This window comes from Venturia canescens, chromosome 1 (genome assembly GCF_019457755.1).
Source record: "Venturia canescens isolate UGA chromosome 1, ASM1945775v1, whole genome shotgun sequence".
NCBI lineage: Eukaryota > Metazoa > Arthropoda > Insecta > Hymenoptera > Ichneumonidae > Venturia > Venturia canescens.
The window spans coordinates 10,098,827-10,118,966 of NC_057421.1; the positions used below are offsets into that span (position 1 = coordinate 10,098,827).

At 42.3% G+C, this 20,140-nt stretch overlaps 1 protein-coding gene across 1 annotated transcript in view; it reads left to right on the forward strand.

Moving 5' to 3' along the window:
* The window catches only part of brat (brain tumor), a 60,734-nt gene extending 41,186 nt beyond the window's left edge, over nucleotides 1-19,548 (forward strand). Inside the window, exon 2 of the mRNA XM_043421601.1 lies at nucleotides 12,030-19,548. Coding sequence (XP_043277536.1) covers nucleotides 12,049-14,412 — 2,364 coding nt within the window. The 5' untranslated portion in view covers nucleotides 12,030-12,048 and the 3' untranslated portion in view covers nucleotides 14,413-19,548. The remainder of the gene's footprint in view (nucleotides 1-12,029) is intronic.
* Nucleotides 19,549-20,140: the final 592 nt, after the last annotated feature.

Consider the following 20,140-nt stretch of genomic DNA (forward strand, 5'->3'; position numbering starts at 1 on the left):
TCGTTGTCGAAATTAAACTTCGCGAAGGCTTTATCTGAAAGGGAAGATATTTTAAAAAATCAACAAAACTAGTGATTTTGTCGATGATTTCGTTGAATTTTATTTTTCCTGCCAATGGCGGATGAGTGAAGATTAACAGTTAGTTTAATCAAGCCCCACCGAAGCAAGCTTTGAGTTCTTAATTAATCTGATTGCTCGTTTGTATTTTCATGACATTCCCAAGGGGTGACTTCGCCTTGATTTTGAGGCCTGCACAAAATTCTCGAAGATTTTCGTCACTCTGGCTCGTTTTTCCTCTTTTTCTTTCTTTCCATGCTCCACTTTTTATCCGCTGGTACAATTGGTTGTACCGCACACAGAGTAATTAGGCTGTTCCCAATAGTTTCTGATTGGATGATGGCCCGCACGCTTCGTCGGATTCTGCAATCGATTCTGCTGCAGTTCTTAGCAGTAGTACGATGAAAGTGCAAGTATATTCGCTGATCAGCGAGTGAATTAATCGCGAGTTGTACTGAGATTGGCTCTTTTGTGAATGAAGAAAAAAAAGGAGTTTTCTATATGCCCGTATGAGCACTGTCTCGCCAGCGTTCTCTTGAGCGTCCTTTTACTTTTTTCATTCTTTAAAAACGCATCCAGTTACTTGTCCCTCGTTGTACTTTTTGCTCCTCCTTTGTCTCGTGCTCGAGGGAAAGAGTGAGAGAGAGCAAGGTGCGAATAAGAATTCCTCTCTGATATGCAACATGCGCATTGTCATGATGCACGCTGTGCGGGTATACACGAAATACAAACGACGAGTGTCAAGTGTGCCGGGACCAAGCAGCGAGGAAATGAGAGATGCATTGATAAAATGAGCGAGTAGCTATACCGGAGTTTCAGAATGAGACGCGGAGGAGAAAAATGAGAGAAAAAAGAACAAAAAACAGAGGAAGAATGTGTGAAAGAAACATGTGGGCTCACCGGTGACAATGCTCCCAGTTCTTTCCTCCTTAACACTCCAAAAGCTCCCCCGTAACCTTTAATTCACTACGACTACAGTTCGCTTTCTTTTTTTTTGTCTCATCTCATTTTTTGATGGACATTCAATAGCGTACGATCCATTTCGGAGATTGCGATTGACGTTAAATGAATCCTTATTACGCCTGTAAATCTGCGCTACTTGTAGAAAATAAAACTGCGTAGTGTGGGGAAAATATTATTTTTTACGAGTGCTTACACGCTTGCAACGAATCGTTCGAGTTCGTCGGATATAATTCAACGATATCAAAAGTGCTGTATTCGATGGGTGAGAGCATTGGGTTATTGGTGACATCGATTAACGCCTTACATACGTCCAACAATGCCTGAAACGCGGTAAAGAAACTGTTTTTAGAAGAGTTAGCGATAGAAATTAATAACAATAATTTCTATGCGTTGCTTATTAGTATTTAAACTTTGTAAAGAAATTTATTGCAATTTTTTTTAAATTGCAACAAAAAATCATGTTTCTCGAAGCACCTTGAAAAAAAAGTTGCTCCACGGTCTGCATTATTTCTTCTTGAAATGCTGATAGATCTGCAAAACCTATAAAAAAATTCTTATAAAATAAAGTTGCAGTTATAGGCTGTCGAGCAGGATATTTGGAATTCGGAAAATTTAGCAATTTACGGCAGTTTAATCACAATAGTAAAAATCCGACTCGACAGACTATAGAGAAAACAATTTCGAATATTAAAAAAAAGCATCAAAAAGTATTAAAAATTGTACGAGTTATCAGTAGATTTGAGAAAAATGCATTTAAAGTTTCAAGTGCGCATTAGGCCCTCTCGTTGGGCAGTCACGTTTTCTACAATAACTTTCGATCTATGGGGAATTTTTACAATCGACTTTCACAGAAATACGCCTAAGACTACAGAGAATAATAACCTATAAAAAAAATCAATTTTTGGAAAATTCTGGACGCATGTAAGACCTTAATAACGTTCGCAATCGTGAAAACTAGATTATCGTTGAATACAAAACTGCATTTTATTGAAAGTAATGCGTCACAAAGAGCAGTCGGATTCGACGCAGTTTTTTCGTACCGTGATGTTAAGGAAGTTGAGGCATTAGAATGAAAATGATGTCGTCGCTTTTAAACCGATTGCATCTTATAAAGTGAAGTGTAAAAAAATCAGTTAAATTTTCAGACAGTTCAGGAGCGTCGTTGCTGAGAAAAATTAATAACAATTTGGGCCAAATAACATGTAACCTTATGGAAGTCAAGACACATTCAGTGATATCTCTGTTAAAAATGATGCTAAAAATATGAAATTTTTTGGGCAACATGAGCAAAGCTTGCCGAATAATGTCAATTTTTTCAGATTTATTAGGAGATTTGCTGAGATTATATTAATAATAATCTGTTTCCCGTGCAGTTTTTTGAGCCTAGGATCGTCACCGTCCGTGTTTTCGACTGAGCTTTCACCAGTTTTTCGTCTTTTTTTCCCGACTCTTCTTTAAAGTGTATGCAACGTTGTCAAACTGTAAACTGACCTAACTTTTGAAAGCTACAGGTCATAACTTTTGGGTAAAAAAAATGACTGTACGGCCTCAACTTCCTTAAAGTATTTGGTTCATTCGTCCATGTTTTGGGCCAGAGTGATTCGACGCTATTGCGTGATACATCGCATCCCATTTACTTTTGATAAAAGAGTGAAATTGAAAAGAGGAAATTCGATGATGGTTAAAGTCTGGCGGACGTAAGCGTGTGATAGGGTAAAAGGTGTGCGCAGATACGAGCACTATTACGACTATCGTTATCATGGCTACCGCCGTCACGAATAGGAACACAGTGTGCGCACGGTCCCGCACTTATCCTACATCTTGTCTCGTGGTGATGATAGTAGTTAACGCCACAGGTGTGCACTTCTAACTTTCTTTCACTCTCCTCGTCCCCCCTCATCCCAGTTTTCCACTCCATTTTCCATTCCGTATTTTTCTCTCCTGCAGTCGCTTTATCGTATTGTTAAATAAAAGTCGAGCTCTGACGCAACGCGCGTGCCCACGACCGTACATTCTGCTCTTCGATAATCTCCGGGAATCTTGAAAATCGTTATAGCGAAGTGTACTCGCTCGAAAGTATCAATCAGTCGTTAAACTTTGACTGAAATTTTTTCGTCCGAATTTCCATTGGCAGGGGTCGCGCAGCACGATGGCGAATACCCGTTGGCAGATTTTTTGTAACCGGTCAAAACCGACGACGCTGAAGTTTGCAACGTTGGAGTCCAACGAACTGAACGAAAAAAAAAACATTTGTAACCAATTATTTATTTCACGAGTCATTGCTGCAGGTCGAAAAACTACAAATTTAAAATTCACCAGGCAATAAAATTGGAGATTTACTGGAATTATTCGAGTTTTTTTTACATCGTTTCGTTGGACTCCAACGTTGCAAACTTCAGCATCGTTCAAAACCGAGTCGAGAAATTTGTTTTCGATATTTTGCAGTCATTCATGCAGAATTTGATTATGCCTCGAAGCAAGCCCAACATTCCCACTCATACGTCGTCAGAAGTGTTGAACCACTAATCCAGAGACGGCAGTAGTGGCTCGAGCGCAAGTATTTTAAAAAAAACGTGCGAACCCTCCTGCATACACTCTTAAAAACCCGAATACGACCATTTTCGGGCTTTTCTCTGTGTATACAAAAGCAGTAAATGTGTAAGTCAGCCTGATACGATCAAGAATTAAAGTCCTTTTGTTGATAGGTCTCAGGAGGGTTAAAGATACGGGTTAATTACTTGATGATCTTAATTGAGATCGTTCTTGAAGAGAGAGAGAGAGAGAGAGAGAGGGCTCACGAAATAAGTCCATTCCACTCGAAATTAGACACTTCCGTTCGAGCCGTCGACCTCTCTCCGCGCGTTGTCGTGTAATGTGTTCTTGCGAGAATTCGTGTACGCCCATTCGGCCATTGCGTCATCGCCGTTTCGCGTCTGACTCGGATTTTCTTCCAACCGGTCGATAATCAAGATGAAACAGCATTATGAAATAGTGTTTCATTAATTAAAAACGAGGAGGTTTATTCGGTGCGACTGTACTCGAATGCACGAGAAAATAATCGGCTCTTGAGCTGTTATTTAGAAGTAAAAATTCGGTCGTGAAAATCTCCACGATTTCGTTCTAATTATTAAGTACAAAAACGAGAAAAACTTAGGCAGAATTAAAACCACACGAGACACTTCGATCGGTGGAGGGGCCTAATCTCGTGGTCAGTTTCAGCAGCACGCGCACGCGGAATTGCACAACTTTACAAGTCGCCATATTCCCCGTACCGTCGGCGAGACTTCGTGAGAATTTTGTTCGCAAACATTCTAGATTCTCCGACGGTTGATTTTCTTTCAAGCCTCCGAGAATCCAACGAAAGCGCGTTAAAGCATAAGCGACCGAGTACATAGCGGCCTGTGGTGCGGCGCGGTGTGACTCACTAACCGGTCAAACGGTGCTTGAACTTCTTCGCATATCGCGCGATCTTGTGAAACTCTTGGTACAAGCGCTTTCGCGTCGTCTATTAATTATTGCTTCGTACAATGGGCATCTCACTCGCTCCCTTTTTCTGAGTCATCACCGCGGCTGATCCGTCACCCGGAAGTCGTCCGTCGACTCCCGCGTACCCCGGGGCCGGTGACTGTACCAGAGAAATTTCATTCTTCAAATCGCTTGGATCGAGCTTTTTCGCTCGCTGCCCATCGACGTCTCTACACTCGATGGGAGCGTCTGCCGTTCGAGCCAAACAACACTTTGCTTGCCTGAAAGCATCGAGGCGGAATAAAATCAGTTGGTAACAATCCCGCAAACGCGCGATTCAACGGATTTGCCCGATGCTTGGACGCGATAACTATTTTTGTCGTAGGTTTAAAGGAGGCGGATCGATTGAGGCGGTCGAGGATATTCCAGTACAAAACAGACGGCTTCGTTGCCCTGAAATACGCTGAGAAACTCTTGAGAGCTTCGAGAATCAATATGGTTTAACTTCAACAATGTAATGTGTATGTTTATATTTATATATGGAGAGGAAATGAGTGTGGCGCTTGCCTCGACGCCCCCGCGTTCATTCTCTGACTCTACTTTGACCTTCTCTCCCTCTATATCATTCTTTCCCTCCCCAGGGGTACACTGACCCCGCGTCGTGCTGTTTATTCCTCCCGCCATCTACTTCACGGAATATGGAACCAATGGCAGCGTTCGCAATGCTGGGTGACTTTCGAACTCGTTAAATTTCACTGCGAAACGAGAGACACGAATGCTCGCTTAGGCTACTGCTCGCGCGGATGCATTGCACGCAGGAGATTGAAGAGAAGCAGAGAGAGAGAGAGAGAGAGAGAGAGAGGGATTGCTACATCCGGAAATTATGGTACGACGTTGTCATCGTACCGAATCCCCTGCTCTCTCAGCAACGATTCTCGATCCTGTTGATAAACTCGAGAAAAACGATAACTGGTCGCGCTCGTCATGCTCTACGGGTGCGTTCAAATACTTTGAAAAAAAATAACATGCTAAAGCAGCCAGGCTGCTTCGTGGTTCTTGAACAAAGCAAGCTTCTCACTAAAATTCACGCAGCTTTGTCTTGAAACGTTCCACGATGTCTGGCATCCAGATAATGAAAACATATTTTTGTATGAAGAATATGTGGCGAGTTTTTTGTTTGCATGTTCACGGGGATGAATATTTAACGAGCACATAACTTTGATTCTACTCGAGTAAACTCAATTAGCATAAAAAACTTTAGTTCGAGGAGCAACGTTTATTTGCCCATTAAATAACGCATTGTCCATTTTCTCGTTTTATCAGTAAAACCTTCAATGACGAACAATATCGTGAGATTTAAAAAATCTGGTGAAAACTCGCGAAATTATCGCAACCGATATAGCAGAATCATTCAATCGTTTACGATCGTCATGATTCGGAGGAAGGCGGGTTAGGTTTAGTCGGAGCAGCTAGTGGCGTTGAAACGTTATTGATTTTGTCGCTCGACGGTGGCCGGAAGTGCGCCAGGTATTCAACGCGTATACACATTTACACCAACATCCGGGCTAACCTCCTCAGATCCATAAATCATTGGCTATTCTTATTGACACTAACCCCGAGGCTCCAATCGTACCTTCATATTTGCGTATCATCGATACTAACAATACAAAGCCTCGATCCCATCAGCATTGAACTTGAAGGGGCAAAGTTTTTGTCTTCCAAAGTTTTTCAAGCTGTAGATACTCCTGCATCAGATGAAAATGAATGAAAACAAACTTTGTGATTTTCCTCTCACATTATTCGCTTTCCTAAACAAATGTGTAGTTACATACTCACTCCCTAATAATTTGGCATTTCTGCGTCATCGAAGTTCGTAGGAGATCGACGATTGTACCGGACTTTGCGCCTGTTTTCTGTTGAGATTTTCCAGTTCAATGCTTGCGGTTATATTGACAAGGAAAAGATGTTTCTTTAAAAGAAATCCCGTGCACTTTGGGATTATTAATGAGAAAATACAAGAGCGCAAAGCTTGTTGAAATGGATTTAAAACATTGATGAGTACTCTGCGACGAGTTTAAAATAAAGCGCGTCAGACTAAGCCTTTGTGCTCGGTAAAACTCCACAGGGATGTGGACAAGAAAGAGAAAGAGGTGAAGAGAAGGGGGTGGAGGGAGCGCGCGACGATGAACGCGGAACTCGGGGCGTAGGGTCTTCGTTAAAGGGCGATGCACCGACGGCGTATTCTCGGGGGTGGTTCTCGCTCGCTTTTCCGTCGCTCTCCCGTTTCCTCTATCTTCGTGTTTCTTGTCCCTTCTCGCATGCATCGCAATCGGCCAGAGACCGGCGAGTCTGGGATGGCGTGGTCGTCGAAGCGCGCGCGGCGTTCGGGGGGCGACGGCGGGGTCGATGCGGAATCACCATGGCAACGAGACGCGTCGTCCGCCACCCCTTGCCGCCGCCGACTTGCCGGGGTGCATTCACCGAAGGGGTGCGCCCATTGCCAGCTAAATTACGAGGGGAAAGCGAACGATGACGCCCAGCAGTTTCTCTCCCATCTCGCTTCCCTTCTCTTTCAAGCGACCTAACGTTCGCGCCTCTTTCGCGCGCGCTCTCCCTTTTTGGCTCTCCCTCTTTTATTACTCGATTCTCTGTGTGATAGAAGAGGGGAGATCGTGCCAACAATTCCGTGTGTAGACGAACGAGTTTTCGTGTACTGAAATAACCGGGAATATCCGATTGGCTAAGTTATATATTCACCGACTCTCTGGGCGAACGTGGAATCTCGTATTCTAACGAAAATCGTAGTCTAGGGTCGAGGTTATAGTCCAACGCATCAAGGTCCCCGTTGCTAAATTTTCACGGCTCCGATGCACTTCCAAGGTCAGCCTCCCGATGCTTCTCCGTATCTCAGAATCTCAGCCTGGAACCCGCCTAGTTGCGACTGAGATGAAAAACGTTTTCGCATGCCCTCTTCCATTGAAATATCAGCACTTGGCTTCGTCCTACAATTCCTCAATGCGCCAAGTTCTCATCGAACAACAATTATTGTTTTGGGTGGGGATAAAATGGTAGAATTACTCAAATTTCGAACAGCTGAAATCTCGAGTTTAGACGATGCTGAAGTTTCCAACGTTGGAGTCCAACGAAATGATCTAAAAAACTGTCCAATAATTCCAGTAATTCTCCAATTTATTTCCTGTCGAATTTGTACTTTGTATTTTTTCAATCTACACAATTATGATTCGTGAAATAATAAAAAACTGATGGATAAATCATTTTATTTTCATTCATTTCGTTGGACTCCAACGTTGAAAACTTCAGCGTCGTGAGTTTAGAAACTTCGAACTGTTATGTGGAGACGGATGAATTCGAGTAGAGCTTTGAATGTCGAAAATAAATAAAGTTGAAACTTGAAGGTTCGAAGCACGTTTACAGCATCGAAAATGGAATGTAACAATCGCCCGTCGAACAACTACTGGAATATCGTTTTTCCGAAAATTTGGCTATCACTCTTTCGATTCATAAATTAATAGTCAGCAGCACTGTGAATAATCACAATTTTGAAAATATTATAACGAAAGACTAAATGTTAGTGAGGTTGGAATACTTTGAAATACCAAAAAGTCAAAATAAAGAAATGCAACGGAGCTCAAATACACGCGTCTCACTCACTTACCCAGACCGGTCATCTCCAATTTCGAACATTGCCATTTTGACTTTCGTCATTTCAAGCCATCGCTATTCTGCATATCCAACTTTTACAGCCTCGAAAAATTCTCCTTTTATATTATCCGTTGCTCTATATTCTGGTCTGTCTATAAAACAACTGCTCTTCATTTTGAATTCGAAAATATGAACTTTTGACATTCGTACAGTCTCTTAAAATTACAACTTTCCAAATTTCGAAGTATCGACCGTTCTACAATTTGGTTATTTCACATATTGAACCCTGTCCATTGTTTCACGGAACAATCATCTCGCCTACTCATTGCCCGTCCGCATTGCGCCACGAGACAATATTTCCCCAACAGTTGGGCGGACCGCGTGCTATTTTATTATTTTATAGAATAACTCCAGACCTCGAGTACCAAGGAAATCGATATACCTAATCAGATAGAAACTCGTAAGCACACACACACGGGTCTGGAGACTTGGAAAAACTCCTCGAGGGTCCTAATATACGATGATAGAAGGAATAAGTGGTTCCTCATTTCGATTCGGGTCAACGACCCGCATTATCTCCTAACATTATGGGGAAAAAGCTCCGTCACATAATGTCCGAGAGGTCCGTAGGTTCTCGCCTATTTGAGTCGATCGATATAATTGAGCTGTACATAACGTCAATTAAACGAGCTCCATAATATTTTTTCATTTATTTATTCCTCCTCTGTGCGATACTCCGAGTTCCCGACAATTCTTACTTTTCCAAACCCATCATTGTTTCCGCACAATTAAATTGATTCGTTGTTCCATGTAACTCGGGAGTTTTGGAGACCTATGCGCAGTACCCTATGACGCCAAGGTCGGCCATCATGAAAGTGTGTACTTGTGTCTCCTCGGGTGTCGAGTTCTGGCTACACACGTAGGTATATGCGTGTACACGCGCGCACAGATCGTTTCATATCTCCCACGGCAAAGAGAGGGGGACGAAGAAAAAGGGGAGTTGAACCAGCGGGAAAGAGTACCGCATGAGAGGGGCTCGAGTATGAGGGAGAAAAGAAAATACACGAGTGTGGAAGTGGTTGAGTTTGAAAGCCCAGCATGTAGAGGGAGAGCGTGTACATACAGAGCGATCCTTTCGACGATGTTCATCGATCGGTAAAGGGTGCGCGCACTGTTCTATACTACTGACTTTTTCATATCCATACACGCGTGTATGAAGATGCACTTTGGGAAAGAGAGAAAAAAAAATGAAAAAAAAAATAAGAAGAATTCACGTATCAGTTTTTATTCTGAGCGTGTCTCGCAAACCTGCAATTGCGTTGCGTAGTGCTGGTCTTTCGAGAGAGAAAAACTTCGAAACGTAATAACGAGCTTGTTGTAGTTGTCGAACGTTCAAGTTCGATCGAACCAAGTCCGCGAATGCGTTTTCGCTTAATCTCTTCTGCGTTACTGCGTGCACGATCTGTGCCACTGCGAGTTGCTGGATTGCCCCGCAATCGGAAAATAAAATCGCTCGAAGAGCTCGGAATATCTGCATATCGAGCCATGTCACTCACGCACTCGTTGCAACTTCAATCGCGGAGCTTCCAGGCATTGAATACGCCGAATTTATTTACCTTGGATCTTAGTAGATGCAAAGGTTCTTCTTCTCCGCTGCTGTTAAAGCACTGCGGTTTCGAAGAAGCTATTTTGCCTGTTGCGATCCCATCTGCTTTTGGATTTTACGACCTGCTGATGGCGAATCCTTTGGCTCGAACAGCCACTGCTATTGGCGTGTACTCCAAGGCGGGCTGATCAGTAAACATCAACGTTACGGGACATGGAATGTCGGTTAACCTTGGATTCGTGCTGTTTCTCTCTTTTAAAGACGAAAGACTTTGTGTATCTTTTGTAGCACTGGAATCGTTAGAAATCGCAGTTCAGCATCGTCCAACTTGAGTCATCTCAGACGATAACAGCGCTATAAATGATTGACATTTATTAAATTCTGCATCGAATGATTAAACAGTGAAATTCGACCTCGTTGGTAAATCCACCGTCGAACCATTTCGACGTGGACGTTTGATCGAGCATGCGAGAACGCATTTAACTCAAAACGACAATCCGAATGAAAGTAAAATAAGTGGACTGGAATGAAAGAGGAGCGGGAATTGCGGCGTAGCCCTATTCGACGCGAACGACTAGTTTTCATCGATCGTCTATTACGATGACGCATCCTTGAGTTCTCGATGTTTCTCTAGATTTTCCATAACCTCATCTGCGATGATACCTGTCAGTAATCGTCAATGAGACGAATGTCCACACTCCCAGTCTCTGTGGAGTCTCGACCAAGAGAACTTGCAATAAACAATAAAATAAATATACTCGACCACTAAACGGGCTTATTCAAAAGTCGTAAAATCCTCGGAACGTTACATCTCCCTGATTATCTCTGATGCCGTAGCCGAGACAATTGATGATGAGAGCGTTCCTTGCAAATGTGCAATGCTCGTGAGCTTCTCGAGTCTGTCAGAGAAACTTGAAGAGAGTAACAATGGATGCTCGTGGTAGTCGCTCGGCAAAACGACCCTTGGCAACGAGAACGTTAACCCCGCTCTCTGTATCTCTGGATAGCATCAAAATTCTTGCACGAAGGCGCAGTAGCAGCAGCAGCAGCAGCAGCAGCAGCAGTAACAGCAGAAAGGCGCAGCAGCGCGTTGCTTGTTCCACAGGCCTCTCTGCGGAGGGACCAGGATTTAGTTACAGAAAGAGAAGAGTCCTCCGTTGTCCTGGTGGTGAAAATGATGCTGGAGAGCCGTACGGTCAGGGCTGCAATGTCGACCGCCACTCAGAGATGCCACAGCGGCTTGGTCCTTTGTACCAGAGTCGCCATGAGTCCACCAATGCTTTCTTTCTTTTTCCTTTTGAGAAAGGCCTCGCGCGACTGTGGCTTCCAGTCGCTTCGTCGGTAGAGGCTGTAACACTACTACAGGAAACAAGCGATAAGAGTACTCGTAGTGGTAATAGTTATGTAGCAGTAGTAATCCTTACCGCGCTCGTAAATTCAGGAGAACCGGAGAAGGGGAGATTTCTGATGTGGGTGATGGTGTTCGGTGAGACAAAGAGCTTCGAAAATTGGAGAGTGGGGAGGTAGAAAGGGAACGGTCGGTGGGGGGGAGGCGAGAGAGCGAGGGTATTGTCGCTAGTGGGAGAAGAGCGATAACCTTCGCGCTCATGACCTTGGTCTATCTCTCTTTCTGTCTTTCGCAGGATGTTAGGTAGCCGAGAATGGCAGGCACTCGGCTGAAACATGGTCAGAGCCGAGCGATTTAATTAAAGGGTCGAGAGAGTATGCGGGAGGAAGACTCTGGCCGTGCTCTCCCCGTAACGAGAGTAGTATTCGATAGGAGAACGAAGCCGTATGAAAGACGTCTCTCCCGTGAGAATAACCTGCTTTATTTTCTTACGTGTCTTGATGAAACTCTCCTCTTATTGGCTCTATTCGGAGCCTCTAGTGCCCGTTATACCAAGCGATAAAGTATTTATATACTTGCGTGAAAAGCAAAAGAAAATCTGTATCGAACATTGGTCGTCTTTACCTGTCGTAAATCAGCTTCAGTCGCCGTTAAATTCATTCCAGACACGCCGGATATTGAATCCATCCGGATGAGCATGTGTGCATGTATATTTGCGAAGTACGTGTGTTTGTTTACTCGGGGAGTCAATAATGATTTATATTATTCGTAAATGCACAATTTAGGATTGAATTTGAATTATTATTGCAATGCTTTGTTGGCGTGGAGCAGATTTTTGACTTGATCGACGGATAAATCGTGCAAGTTCTGTTCAATGGCTGTAGTGGGCTCGAATCTTATGAATTTTCTTCTTTTCATCTGTTGCAGGGATGCCGGTTGACTGAAGATGGCCTCCCCGACACCCTCGTTGGAATCTCGCGCAAATTCCCTCGGCTCCCTGGTCTCGGTGTCACCGCTAACAGTGAGCGGTAGCTCTCCACCGGCAAGCGACTCAGCGATCTGCGACGTCGACACTTGCGACATCTGTCTCGATTCTGGTAAACCAGGTGACGGGCCTTGTCCTCACTGTCGGATTGGAAGCGCCGGTGGTGGTGTGAGGTGTACGGGCTGCAAATCAACCGAATCGGACGCGGTAGCGCGTTGCTTCGATTGCGCCAATTTTCTTTGTCCGAATTGCGTAATGGCGCATCAATTTATGCACTGTTTCGAAGGGCACAGAGTATTGAATCTCGGTGACTCGAAGATGGAACAGACCGAGTCGAGGAACAGCATTGTCATAAGCGGCAGTGGGGGCGGTGGAGTAAACGGCGGAGGCAACGGTGAAAAAGCATTGTTCTGTCCACGGCACAAGACCGAACTACTCAAATATTTTTGTCGCGCTTGCACCGTACCGGTGTGCAAGGAGTGCACGATAACCGATCATCCGGGATCCTTACACGACTGTGCTCACATCTCCGAGGCTGGACCACAACAGTTGGAAGCAGTTGCGAGGGCTGTCCAAGATTGTCGTGCCAAAGCGACTGAAGTACGGACCGCTGTCAAGGCTGCCGATCACGGTGCCGCCAGACTCCAAGTACAATATCACAAAGCCCAAAATGAGATAAACGACACTTTCCAATTTTATCGATCCATGCTGGAGGAGCGGAAGCAGGAGCTGCTCAAAGAACTCGAGTCTGTCTTCTCCGCAAAGCAAATATCTCTCGGCATCGTAACGCAAAAAGCTAACGAGATGGCTGACAAGATACAACAGACTTGCGAATTCGTTGAAAAATTAACAAAATACACAACCGTTACGGAAGTACTTATGGTGAAAAAGCTGCTTGACTCGAAGCTCCAACTATTGTTGAGCTACACCCCCGACATCGGTGGACAAACGGCTGACCTCGAGTTCGTCAGTAATTATCAGGCCATACAAGTCGGCGTTAGAAACACATTCGGCTATGTCAGAAGTACGGCTGACACGAACAATTGTGGACCCAGCAAACAACCGCCAATCGCGAGACCAACCGCTTTATCGAGCGGAGGTAGCAGCAGCAACGCAAGCAGCGGACCCGGAAGCGCCGGATCCCTGGGTGGTCTTCTCCTCGATAGGCCGTACAGCAACGGCCTCGTGTCGACGAACACCAACTGCGTGTCATCGACGTCGCCCTCTTCGTTCGAGAGCAACGTAATATCGAAAAGATTCAGCTCGGTGAACAGCCTCGGGCCATTTTCCACGACCATAAGCGATCTCAATCTCAACGGGATGAATAATCCTTACGAGAAATGGAGCAACGGCGGTAACGATTCTTATCCCGTAACGAGCAACGATCATTTTCCAATGCCAAATTCAAACGCACCAGCCAACGATTCGGTGCTCGATCTCACGTCGAAACTCATGTCAGCGGCCGCCATATTTCCACCCAAGTCACAGCTCAAACGACAGAAAATGATTTATCACTGTAAATTCGGTGAATTTGGAATAATGGAGGGACAATTTACGGAACCGTCGGGGGTCGCTGTGAATGCGCAGAACATCATCGTCGCTGACACGAACAATCATCGTATTCAAATATTCGACAAGGAGGGTAGATTCAAATTCCTTTTCGGCGAATGTGGCAAGAGGGACGGCCAGCTGTTGTATCCGAATCGCGTCGCCGCTGTGAGACCCTCCGGCGATATTATCGTCACCGAAAGGTCGCCCACTCATCAGATACAAATTTACAATCAGTACGGACAATTCGTACGAAAATTCGGTGCCAATATATTGCAACATCCTCGAGGTGTTACCGTCGATTCCAAGGGGCGTATAGTCGTCGTCGAGTGCAAAGTAATGCGTGTCATAATATTCGATCAGGCTGGCAACGTCCTTCAAAAATTCGGTTGTTCCAAGCATCTCGAGTTTCCCAACGGTGTTGTCGTCAACGACAAACAAGAAATATTCATAAGTGACAATCGCGCTCATTGCGTCAAAGTTTTCAACTACGAAGGTGCTTACCTCCGTCAAATCGGTGGCGAAGGTATTACGAATTATCCGATCGGTGTCGGGATCAATGCCGCTGGTGAAATTCTCATTGCCGACAATCACAACAATTTCAATCTCACGATATTCACCCAAGACGGCCAATTGGTATCGGCACTAGAGAGCAAAGTAAAACACGCTCAGTGCTTCGATGTTGCACTCATGGACGATGGCTCGGTTGTTCTCGCGAGCAAAGATTACCGTCTGTACATTTACCGTTACGTCCAAGTGCCACCGATCGGTATGTAGAATTGATCGTATAATAAAGTCGAATATTCGACCACCGCCAGCCCCTCTTGTGTCTATCGAGCTCCAAAACGTAAATAATCGTTTAATCGCACGACGTCGTGCTATTTACCGACCACCAACCGAATGTCTACACCTCCAAAGGGGAAACATCACTGGCAAACGAGAACCGTACGAATTGTATCATTTTTTCCGTGGACGTTGAAACGACCGAGCGTCAACCGAGCTAATTCGAAGTACCGAGCGTCGAGGCTGATTGTATGCATTGCCAGTGATCCTGTGACATCAAGAATCCTCACTCACTCACTTACCTCAAATTCCTCTCAAATCCGGAGGCACTCTGTACCCAAGACTGGATCTTGGACGTAATCAGCAGCAGCAGTAGCAGCAGCAGCAGCAGCATTACCCTCATGCGCTCCATCATCTTCGGCATCCTCGTAACCGACTTCTACAATGTTTGAATCATCATCGATTGATACATCCACCGAGAGCATAGTCGTCAGTATCCATCAACGAGCGCCAATAGCTACGAGCCGTGCTCACGTACATTTCCCTTTGGACCCACACACTCACAGACACAACACACAAAGACACATGCGAACATGAATTTTACTATTAATACGCGACCCGGTGAACTTGATGTTCAGGACGAATGAAGATTTTCAAGCTAAAACTCGAGACAAATAACGATGACGAAGACGAGCGTCTTCTTTACCGAACAAAATGATCGGATATTCGATTTTAATGGGTTTGATAAAAGTACGAATTCGATACGTGAAAGCGTGTCGAAACTGCTAAAGTTGAAGGCGAACGAATAAATAAAAAAACAGAAGAAAAAAAAGAGCGAAAGTGGGGAGAGAGATGCCCACGTCTGTTTGCACTCCTTGTGAGACATTTTGGAGAAATAAGCATAAGTGAAAAAAAAAAAACAAAATGAACAATTATTCTTTTCAAATGGTTACGACACACGCACAAATAAGAGGACGTTCCAAAAATCCCTTTGAATATTAAACGAGAAGAAAGAAAGAAACAAAAAACAACCTCCCTCTCCCTCCGAAGCGAACTCGGATACAAACCGAGACACACACGTACACACGCGCGAAACTTACTTGTTAATGTTGTTATATCTGAAAATACTGTTGTTGTTGTTTAGTTGTAGAGCTCGCCGCCGCTAGTCACTTTCCTCGTTCCCTTTATGCCCCCCCCCCCCCTCCCCCCGCCCGAGCCCTTCCGCTTTCCGAAAAGGAAAAGATAAAAGAAAACAAAAAATACCGTAAAATCATGCCCCCACGTTGCCTCTTAACACTTTCGTTGATCCTTCACCCTTCTCATTCCTTAACGACCATGTCCGAGTGATTCGAACATGCTCGTTTCAATCTCAGCCAACTTTGTCACCAATTGTTTTTCTCTCATATTTTTTTTTTTTTCCTAATCTCCAGTTTGTTACGTTCATCGAAGACTCTCCTTTGGAGTCGTGAGGATTTTTTTTATCTTGTCTCAACAGTATTCATATAGTTTAAAAAAAGGTTCATCGGATATTCAGTCCAAGCTCGTGCTAGCCTCTTCGCATTGATGACGCGACTGTGTTCGTTGACCTTGAGAGCCCCCAACTCTTTCGCCCAGCATCGTCATTATTACGCTCATCATTAAGGTATTGACCTAAATTTCTCCATTCGCGTGCAGAATCAACGCGAAAGAGAGAGAGAGAGAGAGAGAGAGGCATTTGTTAAATTTTACTTTACCTTATATTTGTTTATGATCCGTGGATGCGCCTCGGTCCTCGAGTTCGTGAAAGCCTCACCAATTTCACGTTCTAACTGTGTATGCGTGCGCGTGAGTGTGTCCAAATGCGCGGATGTATTTTTTTCCAATCGAGACATTAGAATTCATTAGGATCGCACGTGAGATAAGATGTGATAGAGATCAAGTAAGACATAATAATGCTGCAGGAGCATCGCCATCACGAAAGCCCCCCCCCCCCCCCTCCGCCCTCCCCTCGCCCCTTACGAGATGTGTTCCTTATACTTACTAATATCTCACTGTGAGCTCTCGATTATTTTATCATAATCGTGTGACTGGAACAATACAAAAAAAAACACGTTGATGCGGATGTTAGTCGCTGACGATCGTTTCGTTTTTTTTCTCTCTCTTCTTTTTATCTTAATTTATATTTATCATATTTTTTTAGTGTCTCGGATGAGAGCTCTGAAACGGGTGATATCCGGTGCGAAAGTTGCATTTACGCGTTGTATAACGAAAAATTAAATGGTCGTAGAACTTTTTTACAATGGGACTGTTCATGTCCAATTGACATTCGTAGATTTTGTTTGTTTGTTGGTTTGTTCTTATTTTTTTGATTTTCTTCTCACTCTTTTTTTTTTTTTTAATTGTGCATTATTATTATTATTAATTCTGTTTCTAATCTTCTTCTTCTCATCGTACTAATGAACGAGCCCTTGTACGTTTCAGCATTGTACATAAGCTCCATTCATATACCTCATTGTCCGATCGTACGGAAAATCCCAAGCAATCTCCTCCCCCCTCCGACTTTTCTCAAATCATCGCTCGATAATAATTCATCATGAAACAGATGCATGAAAAAATCGTACGATCACACATACGCATAGTAAAGTATTCAGAGAAATCATACCGGCGAGTCATGAGTCGGAGAAACGATTGACTTACGAATCAATCGATTCTCTCACTCGAATCCATCAACTTTCACACTTAAAAAAATGCTTCCTGCTCTCCTGTGTTTTTCTCTCCTTTCCATTACTTTTATCTGTTACATTTTCATGATGTTTACTATTCAGACGTAGTACCGTAGATCGTAGTCCGTAGGGAATTTAATTACACCATTTAAATTTGTTCTCTTAACTCGCTCTTTTTATTATTAATATTATTGATGATAATATTATTATTATTATTATTATTATTATTATTATTCCCTTCACCACGTGTTATTATCGATTATTATTATCGTCTTTATTAATATTATTATCCTACTGTCATCTATTATCATTATATTAATTCATATGACAATTACTATTTTTATTATGATTATGAATTAAGCATTAATTATTATTATAAAGTGACTGCCGAAACTCTCTTCTATTAATGATAAGTTAATTTTTTTTTCTATTCTTGTTTTCTCGTTTGCTGAATATCGCACGCAACATTTTGCTTGTCCTTTTCCCTTAAGCCCTGTAGAAAAAATCGAGTGGGTTCGCTCTCAGCGACGCGATTACTGCAAGTGCGTATTTTTTTTTTTTCTCGTGTACGCCGTATTCGATCGAAATTACATGGGCTCTTACACACATACATACATACATACACACACACACACACACACAAAAGTGAAGGACATAAACACAAATACGAAAGTATTAATATATTTTGTTGGATGAATCGAGATCGTTGTCGAATTGTGGACGGTTGTGGTCTACGAAAAAATTAAAGAAAAAAAAAGAAGAAAGAAGCAACGCAAATCGATTTCATGCATGTTTACTATTTACTATATTATTGATTATTGTATTATTACTATTATTATCGTATTATTATTGTATTATTATTGTATTATTATTGTATTATTATTATTATTATTATTATTATTTTCTATTTTTATCTACAAAACGCGCGATTGTATTTTCATGCCCAAAAAGTGGGCTAGGAAAAATAGATGAAATGAATTTTGAAGCACAATCGCACTGATCTCGAGACAAGCAATCGTTTGTTAGCGAAATCTCGGACGAAAAAGATACTATTAAAAAAAATAAAAAAATTGAATAGAGAGGAAAAGTAAATTATGAGATGAAGGAACGATGGAGGATTAGAAAAGCAAAGAGATACATTAATCAAAGAGGAAAAGAGTCTCTCAAAAATTGACGTAAAAAAAGACTGTAAGAGGTTAGCTGGCGAAAACAACACCTTAACAAAAATTTTTCTCAAGCGTTGGTTTTATTTGGCAAAAAAAACAAATGATTGTTAAATATTTAACGACAACAGGGAAATCATTGATAATGAAACGTGATCCGAACGAGAATTAAACGAAGAACGACAAACTCTCCGTTCCTTTTCTTCTTATTATTATTATTACTATTAATATTATTTCTTACTATTATTAGTATTATTATTTTTATCAACTAGTCCCAAGACAAATTGTCCGGAGTTCCGAATCGACGAATGAGACCTCGGTCCAGAACTCACGGGCTCATCGAATTACCTTCGAAATTACCCAAGAGACTCGCGAACGAGAAACTCCGAGTCGCCCACACTACGGGTCACGTCTCGTTCGATCGGTGAATGTACTTATTTGGAAACAAGAAAAAAAAAGTAATCATAATAATAATGAAAAATAAAATCTCCTTTGAAACGCCCTCATATAAAAGCTTCGAATCGCGCGGATGGGCAACATTTTCGCCAAAGACCTGTCGTCCGTCGGCTGGTCATGATCTCAAAATAAATGCGCGTTAGAAAAAAAAAACAGAAAAACGTTAATTACCACGCGTTTTTCCTAGCTCGTCGATCCTTCTGAGTGCTCGTTTTTTCTTATGTATTATTTTTACAACTCCTCATTGAAGATTCAAACTCGATGTACCAAAGTGCTGGATAATTATATTATTTTGTGATTTATAAAAGGAAATTTAAAAAAACAATTAATCGTAAATAAAAATGATAAAAGAAATAAATAATGCAATCAATGCCGCACTCACACTCCTCATCTCCGTTAGACTCAATCAAACTATCAGATCGCTGGAATTGAGTAGCGTCTCGTTTTGTGGGTGTTTCGGTTTGTTTTTGTTTGTTTGTTTTTTTTTTTTTTTTTTAAATATATACATTAATCGATTTATTTCGTATAAACATTTTCGAGTTTGCGTAGTATTTATTCTTTGTCGTTTCGAGAGCCGAAGAATACTGTTAACGAATCCATACGATTAATCACTTTCGCGCCAGCTAACCGTTTGAAAATGCGTCAATTGTATCCTGAATTTCGATATAAATGTTGAGAATGTCCTTCTTCTTCGCGAATAATAAACTAGTAGAAAGCGGAAGAAAAAAACAATTTTACGATGTGCGATCTAACACATTGTACTCACGTTGTACGTACACAAGGAAGAGATAACGAAGATTTAAGATAAACAACAACAACAACAACAGCAACAACAACACCAACAACAACAACAAAAGATCATTGAAATTTCACAACGATTATTCCTCTCGCAATCATTCTCTTTCTCTTTTTTTTGTACGGTTTGTTATGTTATTATTTTTAGTGATAAACCCAATTGTTCTTAATTTAAATGTACATTGTATTTTTGTTTGTTTTTTCTTTTTTTAGTTATTTTTTTGTTGTAAAAGGCTTTTTAATAATATTTTCAGTTCTCATTACAATGCAGTGGTTTCTGGTGTTTTTCATTTTTATTTTTAATTCTCTCAATATGATTTTCCCCGATCCTCGAATGTTTCACGATTTTCCTTTATTTATTTATTTTTTTTTTTTTTCGTTCACATCCGGAGCTCGTTAAAATCTCATTTTTCTTGCCTGTAAACGCAGACGAATTCATCGATTGAAAAATATCGGAGGTTTGCCCACCCCCCTCCCCCCCCCCCCCCTTTTACGCCGTAATACTTTTACAAGAACTATCATCTGCCTTCATTGTACAATTATCCAAACATTCCACTTCCGTAAGATTGTCCATTGTTTTGCTATGTGCTCTGGTCCATGTCGTGT